General features: G+C 43.0%; 1 protein-coding gene across 3 annotated transcripts in view; it reads left to right on the plus strand.

Annotated features, from left to right (window-relative positions):
* The window catches only part of SOAT1 (sterol O-acyltransferase 1), a 1,410,727-nt gene that overhangs the window by 641,465 nt on the left and 746,010 nt on the right, over positions 1–23,252 (plus strand). For all 3 annotated transcript variants that reach the window (XM_044085246.1, XM_044085245.1, XM_044085244.1), the window contains exon 4: positions 4,351–4,499. In XM_044085246.1, coding sequence (XP_043941181.1) covers positions 4,351–4,499 — 149 coding nt within the window. The remainder of the gene's footprint in view (positions 1–4,350; positions 4,500–23,252) is intronic.

Below are 23,252 nucleotides of genomic sequence, written 5' to 3' on the forward strand. Positions count from 1 at the left end.
GCAAGTTCAGCCTCCTAGATTTAGTAGGCATTGGCCCTTTCCAGCCCCTTCCAGGTCTTCTCAAGCCAAACCCGGATGCAGCAGAAACCCCAGATTTCAGTCCCAGGGGACACACAAGACTCTAAGCAGTGGGGGATTTCCACACCCAAATCTGGGAGTAGTATGACTCCCCCTATGGAAAACTGTCTCAATGACTTGTTTTTAAAACTTCCAAGAACTTCCCAACTGAATGCTCCTTTAGGCGGAAAGATTTGTCTGCAGGCCAAAAATTGGGAACTCATTACCCAGGACAAATGGATTTTAAATATAGTGTCCCAAGGATACAGATATCATTTCCACACATTGCCAACACCAAGCGGGTGGCCAGATCTACCCCCAAATCAGTGGGCAGAGGCCCAAAATCAAGTTCTCTCTCTCTCTTAAGCATGGAGATTATTCAGTTGGTACCAGAAGAGGAAAAGAACAAGGTTTCTATTCAAGACTTTTCCTGGTACCCAGAAAAGGCAATACATGGCATCCTATCCTAGGCCTTTCTACTCTAAACACCTTTCTGGTGATTCCAAAATTCAAGATGCTGACTCTTCACCAGCTGCTTCCTATGCTAGGCAAAGATGCATAGTTGGCAACACTAGACTTAAAAGAAGCATACCTGCACATCCCTATCAGGGAGTTTTGCAGAAGATACCTATGCTTAAAAGCAGGCTACATAAGTTATATGGACTGCCCTTTGGCTTATCTACTGTGCCCAGGGTATTCACAAAGTGCCCAGCTCAAGTCATTGCATTTTGCAGGCAAAGAAATATTCAAATATACCCATACCTGGACGATTGTCTAATTCAGGCAGAAAGCCAGGATATACTTTTGAATTATCTGGCCTTTGTTCAAAGGGTGCTGACTTGTCTGGGGTACACCATAAACAAAAAGAAATCACACCTGGTACCCTGTGAACAAATTATATTCCTGGGAGCAAGCTTGAATACAACTTCCCAGATGGTTTTCCTCACCCCAGAGAAACGGATTCATTTGACAACCTACTTCAAACAAGTGGCCACAAAAACCCAGCTATCTGCAAGGCAAATACTGCAAGCATTGGGGTTCATGGCCTCCTGTATTCTTATAATTCCATATGCAAGGCTGCATATGAGGAAACTACAATGGTATCTCAAAAGCTTATGGTGTCAACATTCACAGGATCTAGAAGCAATGATTTCTATCATACCTTGCCTACGCCTAGAGTTCCTTTGGTGGGCAGAGACCTGCCACCAAAACAGGGGACTACCATTCACACTACCCCCTGCCGCCCAAACCTTAACAGATGCATCAGACTATGCATGGGGGGCTCACCTGGCAGGGAAGTGCATTCAGGGCAAATGGAACCCAAGTCAAATGCACCTGCACATAAATCAAAAGGAAATGTTAGCTCTACGGAATGCTCTGACAGCCTTCAAGGACCACATTCTTCCAAGACAACTAATGGTAAAGATGGACAACACCATTGTCATGTGGTACATAAACAAGCAGGGGGGGGGTGCACATTCTTACCCCCTCTGCAGACTAGCCATGCCATTGTGGAACACAGCCTTGAGCTACCAAGTGAATCTACAAGCTCAATTCCTGCCAGGAAAACTAAATACACTGGCAGATAGACTAAGCAGAAACCTCATGGACCCAACCGAGTGGAAACTGGAACCAAGGATTTTCAACATTTTGACAAGCAAGTGGGGGAGTGCAGATATAGACCGGTTTGCCTCCGCCCAGAACCATCAATTGGACAAATTTTGCAAAAGGATTCCCCACAAGCTAACTTGGAAAGTGGATGCTGTATCCTTCAGCTGGAAAAACCTATCAGTTTATGCCTTTCCTCCTCTGCTTCTGCTCTCCACTGTACTACTAAAGATCAAACAGGACAAGACAAAGACTATTTTAATTGCACCAGACTGGTCACTCCAACACTGGTGTACCCCCTCTTCTGCAGTGTGTCACGCTTAGCCCCATGGCACCTGCCTCAGACTCCTTCTCTGTTGTCTCAGCAGGAGAACCAGATTCTGCACCCTCAGCTACAAACCCTGAACTTAGCAGCCTGGCTAATTACCTAATCTCTCCTTTACACCCCTCAGTAAATCCGTGATGGATATCATTTTAGAGGCAAGGAGGCCTAGTACTAGAAAATCTTATGCTGCAAAATGGAAAAGATTTTGTGCCTGGAATCAGTCTCAAGGGATGAGTGCAGCAGTGCCCAATTTACCTCAGCTTCTGCAATACTTGACTGAGATGCTTCATAAGGGCCTGTCCTTTTCCTCCATCAAAATTCATGACTTAGCCATTTCAGCTCATTACAGCACAGAGCCTCCCCTCTTCTCTCACCCACTGCTCAAGCAGTTCATCAGAGGGACCAAAAATTTAAGGCCACCCAGGAGCGCTCCAACTCCAGCCTGGGTCCTTAACTTTATCTTGGAGAAACTCACTCTTCCTCCTTTCGAGACAGCTGCTACTGCAGATTTAAAATTCCTTTCCTGGAAAACAGCTTTCCTATTGGCAATCATTTCTGCAAGAAGGGTATCTGAATTACAGGCCTGGATGGCAGTGGAGCCTTTCATCATCTTTCATGCGGACAGGGTGTACCTCAGAACCAATCCCTACTTCATGCCCAAGGTGGTATCCAGTGTGGCTCTTAATCAGTCCATTAATTTTCCTACCTTCTTTTCTAACCCACAGAACAAAGGGGAATGGATACTGCACTCCTTAGATGTGCACAGACAACTTAGATTTTACTTGGACAGGACTAAACCTCAAAGGAAATCTGAACAACTGCTGGTGGCATTTGCTGCAGGGACATAGGGGAAAGCTATTTCAAAGCAAACCATTTCAAAATGGATAGGCCACTGCATTAATTTCTGCTATAAGCACCATGGAAACCTATCCCACAGGGCATCAGACCCCATTGAACCAGGGCTGCATCTACCTCCACAGCCTTTTTCAGGGGCGTTCCTACCAGGGACATCCTAGAAGCTGCTACCTGGAGTTCTGTACATACTTTCACCAAGCATTATCATTTGCCAATTTTCTCTAAATTCAGAGCTGGCTTTGCCACCGCAGTCTTACAGGGTCTTATAGCTGGTCCTAATTCTATTTAAATTCCTCCTCCCAACCTTAGCTTTGGGAATCTCCCCAAATGTAATGACTGCAACAGTGAAACATTAAGAACATAGTACAGTTGTGTACACTTACCATAAATGTAGATGTTTGAGTGTATTCACTGTTGCAGTCCTGGTTACCCTCCCTCCAGCCCCCTTTCTTCTTTTGGCCATACCTCTACTCTCCCTTACTATGCTCAAAAAGCTTTTTGGTGTATTTGCTTTTTTATTGGAGGTATATCCTTGTAATTATACGGTTCCCTATCAGAAGCCTGAAACACTATAAGCTTGAAAATCAAAATCCTGAAACCAAAAGCCTGAAAATTCAAAATCCCGAAAACCCAAAATCCTGAAAACACAAATAATGCTAATATGTCACTATAAAGACACTAATATCTACCAACTGACCCTGACCCTAACCCTAACCCTAAGGTCCGTCACTATCGCACACTCACCTGACCCGCGCCCTAACCCTAACTCACTTAAACCGCCCCTAACCCCAATATTTGTCACTATTGCATACATGCCTAACCTGCGCCCTAACCCTAACATAAAACCAACCGCACACTTACCTGAACCCAGCGCATGACCTAACACCACAGGGCTAACAATAGCAAAGCCACAATGACGTCAGTATGTCCATTTTGTGTTTTCAGGATTTTGAGTTTCAGGATTTTGGGTTTTCGGGATTTTGAATTTTCAGGCTTTTGGTTTCAGGATTTTGATTTTCAAGCTTATAGCGTTTCAGACTTCTGATAGGGAACCAATTATAGATATAATTGCTTCCCATTAGGGGAGCACCTGACATCTGGGGCAAGAAAAACTGATGTAATGGTGTCGGCTGCATGTTTTATACCCCTGACAACCTGACGTCATGGAAGAAGGGACAGCATCCGACACAGGACCCACGACTTTGTTAGTCAGGCCGACTGGCCGACTGAGGGCTACTGCAAGCAGATAACCCAACTGTAATGATTGTAACAGTGAATACACTCGAACATCTACATTTATAGTAAGTGTACACAACTGTAATTTCTCTGTATCAAGTAAATTTATCCCCCCATCTTCCCAGTCTTGCATGGCTTTTTCGATGGGTGGTAGGATCTGTTCTTGTAAACTGTTTCTGGATAGTCCTGAGATTAATATTTTATTGCTCTTAAAGGCATAGAAACTCTGCTGATGTTGGGTAACTCCATTTTGTTTTCTGTGTCTCTAGCTTTTGAAGTCTGATTTGATGCGCCAGGTAGACGGACATTTCTCGGAGTTTGTCGACACCCTGATTGAGGAATCTACCCTTCTGGAGAGCCCATCAATAAACTCCTTATTTCCAGAACCTTTGCAGGACAAAGATTCAAAACAGTACAAGTAGGACTGCTGCACTGCTGTAGAAATTGTGCAATACAAGTACTCAGCATGAGTGTTTCACTGTATTAGGGTTGTTTATAATGGATTTCTTTACATGAATTCTGTGATGCTTTCTGTTTTGTAATGTAGTATATATTTAAGAATGTTTCTAAGCTTTTGACATTTTCTGTATTGTTTAGTAACCAGTAGATGGGGAATGACATTTATCAAAAAAGAAACCTAATGTATTTGAAATTAATTTTGCATAAAGTTTGCTTCTGATGTGCCCATAAGGCATTTCAGTATTTCTTACTGGGAAGTTGTTCTCAGCTTGTGAGGTCACGTCAGTTTTATCACTTTGGTTTATATGTACCGTAGTGACACCGCATGAGATATGGGTGTATATTGTGTACCATAGTGACACCACATGAGATATGGGTGTATATTGTGTACCGTAGTGACACCGCATGAGATATGGGTGTATATTGTGTACCGTAGTGACACCGCATGAGATATGGGTGTATGTTTGTTGTACTGTAGTGACACGGCATGAGATATGGGTGTATATTGTAGTTTACTATTGAAATGTCGAATGGCACTACATCGACTGTACTATAGTCGAACATGGAAGTTCGAAAATAGTAATGTCGACGACAAAAAAACAATCTAGGACTGTGTTTTAACATGGGTCGAGGTAGGGGAGATGTTTGTAGTTCTGAATAATACTGAACACCTACCTCGACCCATGTTAAAACCATTCCTAGATTGTTTTTTTGACGTCGACATTACTGTTTTCGAACTTCCGTGTTCGACTATAGTACAGTCGACGTAGTGCCGTTCGACATTTTAATAGTAAACCGTATATTGTGTACCGTAGTGACACCGCATGAGATATGGGTGTATATTGTGTACCGTAGTGACACCGCATGAGATATGGGTGTATATTGTGCACCGTAGTGACACCGCATGAGATATGGATGTATATTGTGTACCGTAGTGACACCGCATGAGGTATGGGTGTATATTGTGTACTGTAGTGACACCGCATGAGATATGGGTGTATATTGTGTACCATAGTAACACCGCATGAGATATGGGTGTATATTGTGTACCGTAGTGACACCGCATGAGATATGGGTGTATATTGTAGTAACTGTGCACTTCTTTTCATTGCTTTAATGTGCATTTTCATTTGAACAAAGAATGTAAAGATCCTTATGAGATTCCTCCAGTGATTATACTATTGGTAGGCGTCCTACAGCTAAGGCACTGGGAACTATAGCTATTATTCGTAATGTAAAAGGGGGAGGTCATTGCACCGGTAGATACTCTAGAGCTAAGGCACTGGGAACAATAGCTAATAGTGGTAATGTAAGGGGGGGGTGTCATTGCATTGTGAGGTATCCTAGAGCTAAGGCACTGGGAACTGTAGCTAATAAGCTAATAGTGGTAATGTAAGGAGGAGGGTGCCACTGCACCGGTAGGTATCCTAGAGCTAAGGCACTGGGAACTGTAGCTGATAAGCTAATAGTGGTAATGTAAGGAGGAGGGTGTCACTGCACTGTGAGGTATCCTAGAGCTAAGGCACTGGGAACTATAGTTTAATACTGGTAATGTAAGGGGGTGGTGTCACTACACCAGGTGCATCTCAAATGGAGGAAAACGAATGTGCTTGGGGGGGGTTCCATTAGCCCCGTTGTATTGCTTATTTTGCTGCAGTATTATTCTCTTTCCTTTTTTATTACATGTATTGGTGCCCTTCCTGTCGTAGCAAACATGTAAATGTAATTGCCAGTCGTGTGTGCCCTCCTTTAACATTTCAGAACTAGTATCAGTCCTTTCTGCCCTTCGGTACCAACTCAGAACGTGGGTTATGGACCTGAGATTTGTATGCGCAAGAAAAAATGTTACTAACTTTTAATAAAAATATATTTATTTATTTTTATTCTTTGCTTCATGAAGAGCTAAAATTGGAGACGGAGAGAACAAAAAGTATGGTTTTGTTTTACATTTGCATAATGACAGTTAGGTCTTGCCTCCAAGCCCTGTAGCTTCAGTCTTTTGGACCCGTCATTAACTAGCTAGTCTTTTAAAGGTGCATTCTGTGTGGCCGTTGGTGCAGCGGTTAAGATTTCAAGCTGTAGTTCCTGTGGTGCAGAGTCTGATTCCCTTTAGCTACTGTGTGATCTTGAGCAAATCAGTTAACCAGACATTACTCCTGGGACACCCCTGAAATGGGACTGCGTGTGTCCAGTGGGGCCTACCTGGTTTAACAAATGGTGATATTATTATTGTTATTGTTACATTGTGCATGTTGTTATTTATTTCTACAACTTCTGTTGAGCCTTGCAGTCTAGACTGTGGCTGGAAAAGGTTCAAAAAGGTAAGATCCCCTTATCTGCTTCATGAATGAATGATGGAATTATGTAATTGAACAGATTGTTGTTGCCACTGAAACTGTAGATCTTGTCCCCGTGTTGGAACGATCTATACAGTAGGGATGAAGACGCATTACAGTAGCAGAATTTTGATGCGCCTTAAGACCAGGTAGAGCACAAGGACCATACCTGGAGTGTTTCTGTACTTGGGCTACCAACATACTGTTTCTTAGTATAAATACAATAAGTTGATTACATCACTGGTGGGACCCGAAAGATGGTGAACTATGCCTGGGCAGAGTGAAGCCAGAGGAAACTCTGGTGGAGGTCTGTAGTAGTCCTGATGTGCAAATAGGCCATCTGACCCTGGGTATAGAGGTGAAAGACTAATCGAACCATCTAGTAGCTGGTTCCGTCCAAAGTTTCTGCAGTCTTATCTCGTAAAGGAATGATTATAGAGGTCTTGGGGCCGAAATGATCTCAACCTGTTCTCAAACTTTAAATGGGTAAAAAGCCCAACTCGCTGGCTTGGACCGGGTGTGGAATGTGAGCACCCAGTGGGCCACTTTTGGTAGGCAGAACTGGTGCTGGGGGATGAACCAAATGCCAAGTTAAGGCGCTCATCAGACGCCAGAAAATTTGTTGGCTGATATAGACAGCAAGGATGGTAGCCATGGAAGTCGGAGTCCACTAAGGAGTGTGTAACAACTCACCTGCCGAATCAACTAGCCCTGAATATGGATAATGCTGGAGTGTCAGGCCCATACGCAGCTATCGCCTATGCTGGGAGCAGAGGGGCTGCGCAGCGATGAGTAGGAGGGCCACTGCGGTGGCACTGAAGCCCAGGGCAAGGGCCCGGGTGGAGCCTCTATGGGTGCAGATCTTGGTGGTAGTACCATGATGCACTACTATTTAAACATTGCTATAACTGTCTCAGTATGTCTGATGAAGCAGAGAGTACTCTGCAAAAGCGCTTACTTTTTGTATTTCTATTAGTGTTGCCTGCCGTGTGTTGTCCAACGAGTTATTGTTTTATTTTTGCTATTCTTAGTTTATCGTTGGTTACTTCATCCAGTTTTGGGGATTTTATTGTAATAATTCTGTAGCTTTTTACCCCTACCTGGACATGGCAGATGTGGATGGTACTAGAACTTATGTTGGGGCAGACACGAATGTGGGGTCAATGGACTCTAAAATGTGCCAAACGAGGATGAATGAGCAATTAGTTTCGATACTTAATCCCCATAGTAATCCTCTATTAGCAGAAGGTATACTACAACAAACTGAGGTTCATACTCAAATTGATAATGGCCAACATGAAAACTTCCTAAAATGTTTTAGGACACTTGAGAACAAACTGTATAAATATAAGCATTTACAGTGGCAACGCTTCCACCTAGAGGCATCTCTACAATTGAAAATCGCACCTAGAGGTTTAAGAGTATTAACAATGCCTAGTTATGGACAGACATACCCAGACCTCTTAAAACGTTGGCAAAATCTGAACTTGGAGTGTAGTGCTAGATACATGCAGCTATTGGTCGATTTCTTTAAACCTGAAGAGGATGAGCTGCTCAGAGAGGTGCATACACTGCACAATAATATTTTTGAGGCATTCCCTGGTGAGTTTATAGCTGATAAAATTGATCAGCTACATGAACAAATTGGTCAATATGAGAAACGACTATCTAGCACCAAAACACGCAAAATTCATAGAGATTTGCACGACTTTTAAATGGGTAATGTCTTTTTTTGTAATCGTGAAAGGAATACACAGGAAACGCAGAGACTGCAACCAGGAAGTGGGTGTAACTCTACCAATGGTGAACGGAATGGAACAGATACGCAAAGCATCATACATGTAGAGGCTAGTAACTTCAGTCGTAACAATGTACAGTCTGCTAGTTTACTTCCGAGTATATCCCAGACTAATGTTAATTATGGTTCAGTAACAGACAAAATATTAACCACAGTTGAAAGCACACTCGTAGTTAAACCTAAGAACACTTTGCTGTTACACGTTGCTCACACCAACAATGTGAATGCAACTACTGCTGGAGGAAGCAGTTCTTATGGTGTACATGAGGCTTTTTTGTTAGAGAAACCATTACCAATACGAGGGAGATCCCGCAATTGCCTTTTAAATGGCAAGACACGGAGAACACACAGCGTGGACGACAAGACCAAATCCTGGAAAAGAACCAAGCAGGTCTAGTTTTTAACATCTCTTCTTTTCCCCTGAGTGACTCACAGATAACGCTATTGAATAGAGGTTTGAGCTTTATTCCAGCTCAAAAAGTAGATTTAGTCAATGTAATAAAAGAACTTAAACTGTCTTAAAACCTTGTTTCGTGGTGAATCTACTGCACATAATGTTTTCAAAAAACCTAGTGCTTTTTTTCCTCCTAGTAATCCTGGGTTCGATTTGTTTGTAGATATTTGTGAAAAACAACTTAGGAGTAAACTTGCTGAAGGAGTGACTAATGTTTTTTTATAATTTGTCTAGCCCTGAACAGCAGGCACTGGTTGACCTTAAACACCTGAATAGTATTGAAATTCGTCCTGCCGATAAAGGGGGAGGATTTGTCATATTAGATAGAGATATATATATTGGCAATATGCTGACACATTTTCCTAATACTGATATTTATTGTGAGATTTCTTTTGCTAATATGAAAGCTGTGATAGATAAATTACAGGTGTTACTGTTTGATTTATTGATAACAGGAATGATTTCTGAGCAACTTTTTGAGCATTTCAAAACAGATTTTCCAGTGGTCCCAATAATGTATGGTTTGCCAAAAATCCATAAGGATTTAACGAATCCACCTATGCGGCCTATAGTATCAAGCCGAGGATGGGCGACTGAGCCACTATTGATTTATATCGAAAAAAATCTACACCCTATTTTAAATGAATGCACCACTGTTTTATTAGACACTAAGGAGTTTCTAAATTATTTAAGTATACACCTTGAGGCAATAGATGATCCATGTTGGCTAGTGACATTCGATATAGAGTCATTGTTTACAGTGATTTCCCCATATTTGGGGAATAGAAAATGTTAGAGAACTGTTTAGGAGAGGCATTGAGGGCAACAAAATTAGATTGATCTGTACACTACTGGCGATTGTTTTAGAAAATATATTTGTTTGGTGACAGTTATTTCATGCAGAAGGTTGGTGTGGCTATGGGCACAGCTTATGCCAACAGCTATGCCAACATATCCTTAGTGCAGTGGGAAAGTGACAATATCCTCACAGGAATGATTTCGCTAAATCAATTATTTAGTATAAACGTTTTGTAGACGACATCTTTTTGCTGTGGCATGATAATGAGGTTAATCTTAAACAATTTTTAAATTATATTAATACTATTACTCCATTTCTGAAATTTACTTATAAATATTCTAATAGAGAAATTGAGTTCCTAGATGTGAAAGTTAAAAGAGATGCTCCTGAATGTATTTTCACCTCACTATATAGGAAACCTTTTAGAAAAAAATAATGTCTTGCATAATAGTAGTATGCATCCTGGATATACCAAAGCTAATGTTTTAAAAGGACAGATAGTCCGTTGCATGTGGTTACATAATGATGAAGCCACCTTACGGCAGCACTTACTCTACTTAAGCATGAATTTAGTGAAAAGGGATATAAAGTGAGAGATATTGAAAGGCAGATTGATTTAGCCTGGAAAGAAAGGGAAGGAAAGTGTAAACCATACTACAGTAGAAAGAGAAGAAATAATGCAAATGATCCAGCTATAAATAATGAGAATGTTATGATAACAACTCTAAGCACAACAAGAAATTTAGAGAGCAATGTGCTGTGTGTACCATTGACTTTTGCAAGTAACGTTAATATAGTCTGTGATATAGTTAAAAATAATTGGGGTATCCTATCTAGTGTAAAAAAACTTGATGGAGTGATAGGAGATGCACCATCCTTTTCTTTCAAGAATAATAAGTCTCTTAAAAGACAATTGTGTTACAGAAAGATAGATGGCCTTAGCTATGTGCGGTCTGATAGGACGGGGACTTTTGCCTGCAGGAGATGTACGGCATGTCCGTTTATATTCGGTGGTGGACAGTACACACATCCTTCTAGAGGTTTTTCTATTGATACACACGTTTATGCTGACTGCTACACTAGGAATAAAGTGTACTTTTGTTTTTGTATGAAATGTCCTGTCATATAGGTAAAACAAATCGGTTACTAAAGGATCGAATCCTCGAACATATGAGAGACATCAGAAATAATAAAGAAAGTAATGCATTAGCAATGCATGTGATGAAGGAGGGAGCCACACATAGTTTTAAGTTCTTGGTTCTCCATATTGTTCAAAAAAATAAGAGAGGTGGAAACATAATTAATAGTACTGAAGCCTTGGAACAGCAATGGATTATTGGGTTCCAAGCAGATAGACTGCCTGGACTGAACTGTAAGGTTTCCCTAAAACCATTCCTTAGAAATAGAGCTCTGAAGCAATGATGCCCCAAATTATCTATCATATGATATATCTATCAGAATTTTACATCCTCTAACACTTTTTATAAAATTTATGTTTTTGTATGTTTTTAGATAATTTATAAATGTGCTTATATTTTATATTATATTTATATGTGTATATTTTTATCGTGTGTATTATTATTTGAAATTGGTTTATCGATTCAAGCATGAAACTGATTGGTTAGTACCATGATGCACTACTATTTAAACATTGCTGTAATTGTGAACTCGACAATACCTGCAGCACTTCTCGACCGTCCAGAGAGTATGGTGTGTTAAAGATGTTGCAAAATTCAGTCACGTAAAAAATATCACCATAAAGCAGAACAAAGGGCTCCAATAGAGCGTATACACAATATTCAAGTGAATGTTCCACACGAGTAATATCCCAAACGAACAGCAATCTTTATTCTGGTAAAATGATGTAAAAACATAGAGTAAAGCGCTTTTCGTCCCGCTAAATAGCGAAACTTCTTCAGGCTAACCAGAATACATTTTAAAAAACATTTAAATAGCCGGTTTGGCGCCAAAAAGAAGTGCCATAACCAGGCAACTATCAACATTATCTAGCAAGTAACAACAACAGCGTGTGGAACATTCACTTGAATATTGTGTATACGCTCTATTGGAGCCCTTTGATGTCCTTCAAGGATGCATCTGCAGTCATCACATATGCGTTGTCCTGCCTCAGGCAGCCCTTCGGTCGGCCGGATTCCAAAGTCTGGGTCTGGCGTTGGCTGATGTCGCCCCTTCCCCGACGTCAGAGCGCCTGGGGTATAAAAGCGTCAGCCGACGCCATCTTCCTCAGTCTTTCTTGCCGCGTGGTGCCCGAAGCAGAAGCAGTTCGCAAGTGCCGGTCAGCCAGCTGCTGTAATTCAGCTAAACCGAAGACTTCAAAAGCTAAGTACCCCATTGGGGACTCTTTCTTGCCTCAGCCGATGTCAGATAAAATTAATAATTGCTTAACTTGTGGGAAACAAATACCTCATAAGGATTTCTACTCTTACTGCCTACCTTGCCTAGGCCCAGACCACGACGTCTCGGCCTGTTCCGCCTGTGCTTCCTTCAACCAACGCACTCTAAGACGTCGGTCGGAGTTTGCAGAGGAATTTTTTGGGGCTAGTTTTGCTTACAAAATGCCGTCTGAGACTCCAACTTCACATTTAATAAAGAAACGGAAGGACAAGGACCGACACACGTGGTCCGCGGTTTCGGCTGAAACCACGGCCAGGCCTACGGCGAGTGTCTCGGTCTCGGCTGAAACAGAGTCCTTGGTACTACCATCCACCAAAACCGTACAACCGACAACCTCGGCCCCGGAGGCCACTACTGTAACGGTTGTTGAATCTCCATTGGAATCTGGTGTCCAGGAACCTTCCGACACCATTCCCTTAGACAAAACGACACCAGCACGTGATGCAGCCAGGCCTCCTGCATCCATGTCTATTAAGGCATTCTCTAGGGCTAAAGCTGCTAAACACTCAAAATCTATGCCTCCCAGGGTTATCCCTCAGGGACCCACTACAGGTTCTCAGATCCTTAGTCTAGCAGAGGACCTTATTTCATTAATTAGGGGCTCTCAGCCTCATCTGGACAGGGGCTCTAAACCTCCTACAGAAAAAAGGCCCAGGGTTGAGCCCTCTGATCCCCTCTCCTCAGATGAGGCCTCTGATGGCTCTGCTCTCTCGGACTACCAGGAGGAGGCTTTTTCAGCCTACGAGGATTCAGATGCAGAGGAATCTATCCCTTCGGCCTCCCCTCCTGAAGAACTGTCTTTTGGGGAAACTCTGCACACTATGAGGGAGCATTTCCAGTGGCAGGGCCAGGAATTCTCTGATTCCAGGAAGAGATTAAGGACCTTCTTGCATTTGCCTCAGCATAGACCTTTGGCTATTCCCCCTGTTTTGAATGTCATTGATGATGTGTACTCTGAATCTAGCACAACCCCTGACACTCTCCCTCCGGCTCCTGCCAAACCCGATAGGTACTACAGGGTCCAGGAATCACATCTTTTCCTTTACAAGGCCCACTCTGCTGATCCAGAAACTATTTCCCAAGGCCCTAAAGGGGTTGCAGCTGTCACTACAAAAAATCCACTCGCCTCTGAAAGGGAGTCCAGGGCTTTAGAGCGATGGGGTAAAAAAGTGTATACTTCTGCTACCCTTTCTATGAGGGCTTTAAACTGTCAATTTCATACGATACAGTACCAAGAATATTTGTTAGATGAATTGCATAAAAAGCTGTCTTTACCTGAACCCCTAGATCGCAAATCACTTCAGGATCTGGTACATAACTCTCAACAGGTTAGCAACCATTTCTTGCAGTGTGGTTATGATGCATTGGAAGCTTCATGTAGGTCAGCTATGACAGGTGCAGTCATACGTAGGCATGCTTGGCTGAAGGAACAATCTCTGCCAGACCATGTTAAAGCAAAGCTTCTGGATGCTCCACTGGAAAAGCAAAAGTTATTTGGCTCCACTGCTCAGGTGGTCTTAAAGAAATTTGAAGAAAAGGCAAAATCTGTACAAACAGTCAAAGATTTTATGCAAGTCCAACCACCAAGATTCAGCAGAAATTGGCCTTCCAAGAACTGGTCCTTTCCAGACACAGACAGATTTCAGAAAGGCAAGAACAGGCATGCCAGAGGTAGAGGGCAAGCTAGAGGCTCCTACAGAGGACGTCAATGGCAGCCTCCCAACCAGAGAGGTAGTGCAGGGCCTACAACTGCTGCACAAGGACAGACTCAATGACTTTACTTTGACACCGCCAACCAGGGCTCAATTGGAAGCACCTTTGGGGCCAGAGCTTTCCTTATTTTCAGAAAATTGGCACATTATTACAAGGGACAAATGGACACTACAAATAATAGACAAAGGATACAGGTTCCATTTCCACACATTACCGAAAGGAAAAGGCATGCCAGACCTGCCACCAAATCAAAGGGCAGAGGCTTTGAAACACATCTCCAACTTAATGAAAATGAAAGCAATAGAAAAGGTTCCTCTCGCAGAACAAGGCCAAGGATTTTATTCCAGACTCTTCCTTGTTCCAAGAAAAGAAAAGCAATGGAGGCCTATTCTCGACTTGTCCACACTAAATACTTATCTCATTGTGCAAAAATTCAAAATGCTGACTCTACAGCAACTCCTTCCCATGCTGAGCTAGGGGTCTTGGCTGGTAACTCTGGACCTCAAGGAGGCATACCTGCATGTCCCTATCAGACAAAGCTGCAGAAGACACCTCAGATTTCTTGCAGGTTCAGAGCATTATCAATTCTCAGCATTGCCCTTTGGCTTATCTACTGCGCCCAGAGTATTCACGAAATGCCTGGCATCAGTAATTGCACACTGCAGACTTCAGGGGATGCAAATATACCCTTATCTGGACGACTGCCTTATACAAGCGGACAGCCAACAAATTTTGGTAAAACACTTGAATTATGCCATCTATCTTCTTCAGGCCTTGGGATATACAGTCAACATTCACAAGTCAAGACTTGTACCATCCCAAAGAATAACTTTTCTGGGTGCGGATCTAGACACAACCACCCAAATGGCTTTCCTCACAGAAGAAAAACAAAACCAACTACCGGATTACTTCAAAAACCTGTCGAGACAAACTCAGCTGACTGCAAGGAAAATCCTGCAGGCCCTGGGTTACATGGCTTCTTGCATTCTTCTGATTCCTCAAGCAAGGCTACATATGAGGAAACTCCAATGGTACCTAAGGAGTTTATGGACTCAGCACAGTCACAGCTTGGAAGCTTTGATACCACTCATCCCATGCCTTCAGAGGGAATTTCTGTGGTGGGCTCAAGCAAGCCAGTCAAACAGGGGTTTGCCCTTCAGCAAACCAATAGCCAGCCAAACCATTACAACGGACGCTTCAGACCACGGATGGGGAGCGCACATGGAAGGAAGATGCATTCAAGGGCTATGGTCACAAAAAGAGCTACGCAGGCACATAAACCAAAAGGAAATGCTGGCAGTGATACATGCAATCGAGGCCTTCAAGTTATTTCTACATCAAGGCCACCTGCTAATAAGGACAGACAACACTACAGTTATGTGGTACATAAACAAGCAAGGAGGCACCCATTCCTACCTTCTTTGCAGACTGGCAATGAATCTATGGGAACTTTCCTTGACTCTCAATATACAGCTGCAATCCCAGTTTGTACCAGGAAAGGACAATATACTGGCGGACAGCTTAAGCAGGAACATCATGGATGCACACGAATGGATGCTGCACCCAGACATCTTCCATCAGATAACACAATCATGGGGGAGACCGGACATAGACCTCTTTGCCTCCCCATACAATCATCAGCTGGAGAAATTCTGCTCAAGGACATACCACCCACAAGCATGGAAAGTGGACGCCCTCTCTTTCAGCTGGAGAACTCTAACAGTGTATGCATTCCCACCTCTTCCATTAATGACCAAGGTCTTACTGAAGATCAGGGCAGAGCAGCCAAGAGTGATTCTGATGGCTCCGGACTGGCCAAGACAGCACTGGTACCTATTGCTAAAGAGCATGTCATGGACAAAACCATGGCTTCTGCCACAATGGCCGCTTCTCCTGACACAACACAATTACAAAACTCTGCATTCCACCCTGAAATCATTACAACTAGCTGCCTGGAAAATACCTTGACTCATCACCAGGATAAGCTATCCAAGAGAGTGAAGGATATCATCATGGAAGCTCACAGGCCTTCCACAAGAAAGGCATACTCAGCAAAATGGAAATGATTTTACACCTGGAGCACCTCAAAGGGCCTAGATGCAACAGTTATGAACATGGCACATATCCTGGAATATTTGGCAGAAATGCTCCACAATGGCCTGTCTTACTCTTCCATCAAAATTCATGCTTCTGCAATTTCAGCAGAGTACAATACTGATCCACCTGTCTTCTCTCATCCTCTGCTAAGACAGTTTCTAAGAGGAATTAAAAACATCAATCCTCCAAGGAAACCACCACTGCCTACTTGGGACCTTAACTTTGTGTTGGAAAAACTAACACTGCCTCCCTTTGAACCAGCAGCATCTGCAGAACTACAGTTCCTCTCTTGGAAGACTGCCTTCCTTCTGGCCATAACCTCAGCAAGAAGAGTATCTGAGTTACAGGCCCTCATGGCAGTACAGCCATTTCTTATTTTTCATCAGGACAGAGTCTCATTGAGAACCAGTCCTTCATTTATGCCAAAGGTGGTATCTAGGGTCTCATTAAACCAAGCTATTCACCTGCCTACCATCTTTCCAAATCCACAAAACAAAGGAGAAAAGCTTCTGCACACCCTGGACATACACAGACAGTTGTGCCACTACTTGGACAGAACTAAAAATTACAGAAACACTGACCAGTTGTTTGTAGCATATGCTGCTGGTGCACAAGGAAAAGCAATTTCAAAACAGACAATTTCAAAATGGATAGGGAATTGCATTCGTTTCTGTTACTCCTTTCATGGAAAAACTGTGCCAGCTAACATTAGACCTCATTTGACCAGAGCCACAGCCACCTCCACAGCCTTCTTAAGAGGGGTGGCTACCAAGGACATTTTAGAAGCTGCTACATGGAGCTCCGTGCATACATTTTCCAAGCATTACAACTTACCTTTATATTCCAGATCCAGAGCAGGCTTTGCTACGGCAGTCCTGCAGGGCATTTTAGCTACACCATCCTTTACATAGATCCTCCACCCCAGATTGGCTATGGTATTCTACCCATATGTGATGACTGCAGATGCATCCTTGAAGGACATAGTACAGTTTTGTACCTACCATAAATGTAGATGTCCGATAGGTATGCATCTGCAGTCAGGTTTACCCTCCCTCCTTCCCCTCTGTGGCATTTCTTGGGTACATTCCCCTCATAGCTAGCTGGGGTTATCTATTATGGTGTATTTGTTTTTATATATGTATATATTTTTGTGCATGTTTGGAATTTATTGCATTTCTCCAAATTTAGCCTTCCTTAGAGGGCACCTGGCATCTGGGGCAAGAAAAACCGAGGAAGATGGCGTCTGCTGACGCTTTTATACCCCAGGCGCTCTGACGTCGGGGAAGGGGCGACATCAGCCGACGCCAGACCCAGACTTTGGAATCCAGCCGACCGAAGGGCTGCCTGAGGCAGGACAACCCATATGTGATGACTGCAGATGCATACCTATCGGACATCTACATTTATGGTAGGTACAAAACTGTACTTTCTGCTTTATGGTGATATTTTTTACGTGACTGAATTTTGCAACATCTTTAACACATCATACTCTCTGGACGGTCGAGAAGTGCTGCAGGTATTGTCGAGTTCACTGGTTTGTGTTATTCGTGTATTGCTATAATTGTCTCAGTATGTCTGATGAAGCAGAGAGGATTCTGCGAAAGCACTTACTTTTTGTATTTCTATTAAAGTGTTGCCTGCCGTGTGTTATCCAACGTAATATTCAAACTGATTGTATTATATACAGGTGTAGTAAATACATTTAATTAAATAAATAGCTAACACAGTCTGGACAAGGGACACACCTGTACTGCAGCACTAGTGCTACAACTGTACCCTTTGTACACAGAGACCACACCTGCATGCTCTGTCGACAGGGGCTACATTTGTTCTATTTGTACATAAGAATCACACCTGTACTGTTGAAGCTCTAGGACCACAGCTCTACTGTCTACACGTAAATACTAGAGCTACACTAGTTTTAGGTAATGACCACAGCTGTACTGTATCTATGTAAGGACTACAGCTGCACTATTTTACACAAGGGCCACAGCTGTACTATATTTATGTAAGGACTACAGCTGCACTATTTTACACAAGGGCCACAGCTGTATTATATTTATGTAAGGACTACAGCTGCACTATTTTACACAAGGGCCACAGCTGTACTATATTTATGTAAGGACTACAGCTGCACTATTTTACACAAGGGCCACAGCTGTACTATATTTATGTAAGGAATACAGCTGCACTATTTTACACAAGGGCCACAGCTGTACTATATTTATGTAAGGAATACAGCTGCACTCTTTGTGCACAAGGATCACAGCTGTACTGTACGTATGTAAGGATTGATTTTTCACTGTCTGCACACAAATGCCACAATTGTACTGTTGCAGTATTAGCATTAGAACTACAGCTTTACCATGTGTACATAAGTACCACACCTGTGTTGTTACAACACTAGGATCACAGCTGTACTGTACTGTTACAGCATCAGGGCCATACTTGCACCTTTACAGCAGGGGGGAGGGTCTTATCTGTACTGTTTATGTACAAAGACCACGCATGTGCTGTTAGAGCTCAAGGACCACAGTTGCACTGTTTATAGCCAAGGACCACGCCTGTGTTGTTACAGCTCTACTGTTTGTACAGACACCAGGTTTACTGACACAGCTTGAGGACCTCCTGTTTGCTAATAAAGCATGATGGCACCATTTGTACTGTTTATTACATGAAGATCACAGTACTACTGTTGTAAAAACAAGGACACTTCACATTGTCATAGCATGATGACCACATTTTTGCCATACCTGAAGGAGTGCCACCCCCATATGTAACTGGACAGTTAGTAAGTGTCGTGTCAATCACTGTTATGGTGTGACCTCAACCATATTTTAACATTATGAGAACAATGTGTGTACTCTTACAGCAGAAGGAACACATGCGTACTGCTACATCAAAAGGACATCACCTCTTCTGTTACCGTATGTGGAAAACATGTATGTTATAAAAGAATGAGAACATGAGGACAGCACCTGATATGTAACTGTACGAGGCCAACATACATACTATAAAATCATGAGAAACATTTCCAGGACAGCACCTGATATGTAACTGTATGAGGCCAACATACATACTATAAAATCATGAGAAACACTTCCAGGACAGCACCTTATTTGAGGCCAACATACATACTATAAAATCATGAGAAACACTTCCAGGACAGTACCTGTTTTATTACTGTAGAGGAGAACATGCGTACTATAAAATCATGAGAAACACTTCCAGGACAGTATGTGTTTTCTTGTAGAACAAGGCTAACTGCAGTACTACCGAACATGAGGACTTGGATGTACATTGTAACATCAGAAAGATGTACAGTTTAATCTTGGGTGCAACATCTGCACTTTTATGGTACAAATACAACAGATGTACCTTTACAGAACTTGGAGAGGACCCCCTACTATCTGTGCTCAAGGACGGCATATGTTCAGTAATGGCTCACATACCCAACCCATGCTTTAAAAGAACGACGTTGACATATCCCACCCTGAGGACTGCATCTGTAGTTTTACCATTGTACAGATAGTCTCTGCACTGTTATACGTACAGCACAAACATACCATGCATAACACTGACCAAATTCATGAGGAGTGCATTTGTACTATCACGGCGTGGGGACTGCATGCATTCATGAGGAGTGCACCTGTAGTATCACGACATGGGGACTGCATGCATTCATGAGGCATGCACCTGTACTGTCACGACATGGGGACTGCATGCATTCATGAGGAGTGCACCTGTACTATCACAACATGGGGACTGCATGCATTCATGAGGAGTGCACCTGTACTATCATGACATGGGGACTGCATCCATATTTACGTTAGTACAAGAACCACATTGAAAGTACAACAGCATGAGGATTATGCTGTTACTGTTACAGTATGAAGACCGTTCTTGTATTGTACTAGCATGACGTCTGCACTGATTTTGTTGTGTAGTGCGGACAAGATGCTGTACTGTTACGTAATGAGAACCACAGTTATACTGTTAACAGCTTGAAGACAACTCGACTGTAACAGAACAAGTCCCACACTTGTGTTGACACCGCCGCTGTAACAGAACGAGGACCTTGTTCGTATTGACACCTCCGCTGTAACAGCATGAAGATGTACTCATATATATGCAGTTGGTCACTTATGATTAGTATTGAATCCTAGTAAATAAGTTTTAAATAAATGTATGGCAGCCCATGTGAAGTAATGTTTAAACACTTGCTAGCCAGGACTGCACTGTAACAGTTTAATGTTTGCAGAGTGATGAAAGTTTTATTCAAGTTTGTAGTGACTTTTACCTTATTTTATTGCAGACCCTGTCCTGCCTTATGATGTTGAGGGTAACTGTTGGCTAAGAACATGTCTTCCTCATCGGTGAGCGTCTCAGGACACCTGCATAATGAGCCCTTAATTGCCTTGTGTAAATTAAGTGTGGCTTAGTGTACTTGTTCGTTCCCGTCTTAGTCAGCCTTCTCTATGTGCAGCATCTTAAATCAACATGAATTGTCGTTCAGGGATTTATCACTTTATCTCACTGACGCTTCTTGGGCTGTATCTTTAATGATGTACAGAGGGACTTTTGTGGAAGGCCATTTAGATCACATTCTTGCACTGTGTGAGTTGCATTAGAAAGAGCATTTCAGACTAAAAGGACATGAAGCTTCACACATCTACTTGACGGACGATGTGAATCAGCAGATTCTTCACAGCTTCATAGGTGTGTACTAGGCTAATGGCCTGGATCCTTTACAAGCCTAGCCCCAAAAAAAACATTGATCAGGCACCATGCCACCCAGTGCTAGTTCACGTTGCCCATATCCAGTAGGGCAACTGGAATGATCCCTGGAGTGAACTTTGTTACCCATCCACTTGTCAAGATTTCTCATGAAGAGGTCCAGTGAGGTGCTCTGCTTGACATAAGTGGGAAGCTTACTCCAGAGTATGGGCAGTCTTTGGGAGATGAACCTGTCCTTCCAGCATGTTCTGTTAATTGTGGTAGTGAGGTTGAGATCTCTGTAGTGTGTGGCATGGGGGATTGAGATTTCTTTAGGTGTAGCATTTCAAGTAGGGCTGGGTCGGACATGGCTTTGTAAGTCGAGCAGAGATCACCTCTAAGGGGATGATAAGAAACTGAGAACAGCTGTAGTTTATTGGTGTGTCCATGTAGGATATGTGTTTAAGGCCTAGGATCCTTTTTGGGAGGTACTTTTTTGGCCTCTCCTGCTGTTGTACTTGTCTGGTCAGGTACATGCCAAACAGGGTGTTATATCTGATGATTCATCTAATGAGGGATGATGACCTCTTTCTTCCAGGAAGCGAAACCTTTGGTTATAAGATGTACCACGTAGAGGGAATTTCTGACCACAGTGCCAATGTGGTGGTCAAAGGTGAGGTGGCTGTCGACTTGGGTGCCCAAATCTCTTATGGCACCTTCAGTGTTCAGTGGGCTCCCATCAACGTGGTAATTCATGGGAACTGAGATTTTCCAAAGGGGATGATCACGCATTTATTTGGCATTAAGCTTCAGGCCATGCTTCTGACACCAGTCATTGGTCTCAGAGAGCCCTTTTGTAGGATGTCTGCATCACTTGAGGAGTTGATAATGACTCCTAGCTTGCAGTCATCAGCGAACTTGGTCAGCCAGAGTCCTTCGGCCTGGACTTTTGAGAAGTAGATGCCAAACAGGAGAGGGCCCAGGCTGAGCTGTGTGGGACTCCACTCTTGACTGATCGACAGTCTGACTTGGAATCCGCAGCTTTCACTCTGTGGGTCCTGTGTGTGAGCCCATTTGCAACCCACCTAGTGATGTGAAGATTGATGCCTAGTTTGGTGAGTTTATTAATGATACCTGAGTGGGAAATGGTATCAAAGGCCGTGGTCAGAATGAAGCAGGCAGTATGCACTTCCTTACTCTCATCCACAGCCTTCGTGACTGCTTCGAAGAAGTTAACCAGGTTAAGCAGGGAGGCTCTCCCCTTGACAAAGCAAAACTGTGTGGGGTCAAGAGTTTGGAGATTGCCTATATCTTTGTTAAGCAGGTCCATGATGATGCACTCTATAGCTTTGCATACCAGACTCATGCTAATGGGGTGATAGTTTCCAGGGTCTGTAGTTGCTCGCCCTTAATGGAGCGGGATGACTGTAGCAGTACACCATTCGTTAGGAACATAGCCTGAGGTAAGGCTGTGGTTGAACAGGGCACACAGATGTGCCAGCCCATTTTGTAGATCATGTAGGATGCAGCCAGGGGTAGTATTTGGTCCAATGGACACTGTATTCTTGGCTTTGGACAATGCAGCTTTTACCTGTGCTGCAGAAATGGTGGGTAGCAGGCTTTCTTCTGGTATTGTGATAGGGCCCTTGGGGGGGGGGGGTACACTTGGCACTGAATCTGTTGGCCAGTATGTTGGTTATATCTGTTGGCTCAGTATAGGAGGTGCCATTGTGCAATAACTCTAAGCAAATCTGGGTATTGCCTTTGAGGTTTATGATATAGCTATAGAAGGCTTTGTCGTTTTTGGTGTCAGCTGCAATTCTTCCTTCATAGCTGGCTTTAGAGAATTTGATAAGGGATCTCAGCTTTTTGTTGAGACTGATGAGGGAGGTTTTCCATCTTGTGACTTCTTTTATTTTTGCAATACTTTCTTCTTTCTGTTGTAGAGTTTATTGATGGCTGGGGACCACCAGATTGGCTTCCTTTTTTTGGGGGAGAACGTCTTAATTCTTTTTGGTATGGCAAGGTCCGTGCATTTGCGTGCATGCTTTTGTATAGTGCATTGTATGATTCGGCAGTCATGCAGCTATTTTCCATTGGCATGGGTGCCGAGAAGTTAGCTACCTCTGTTTTTAGGAGCCCAAAGTCGGATTTAGATAAGTTTTTCAGGGTGGTCACCTTAGCGGGGGGACTAGGTGAGATGGAGATTTCCATGGTGATCATTTTGTGGTCAGATATAACCAGGGAGGAATTGACTATAGGTGTGGAGCAACGGTCTCCCATGTTGGTGTTAACCAGGTTGAGGATATTGCTTCCTCTAGTGGGGGTCAGAATGAGCTGGTCCAGGGCACTGGAACTGATAAATTCCAGAAAGCGTTGGGCAT

The sequence above is a fragment of the Protopterus annectens genome, chromosome 10.part0, assembly GCF_019279795.1.
Source record: "Protopterus annectens isolate FY-2018-M chromosome 10.part0, PAN1.0, whole genome shotgun sequence".
In the NCBI taxonomy this organism is placed as follows: Eukaryota; Metazoa; Chordata; order Ceratodontiformes; family Protopteridae; genus Protopterus; species Protopterus annectens.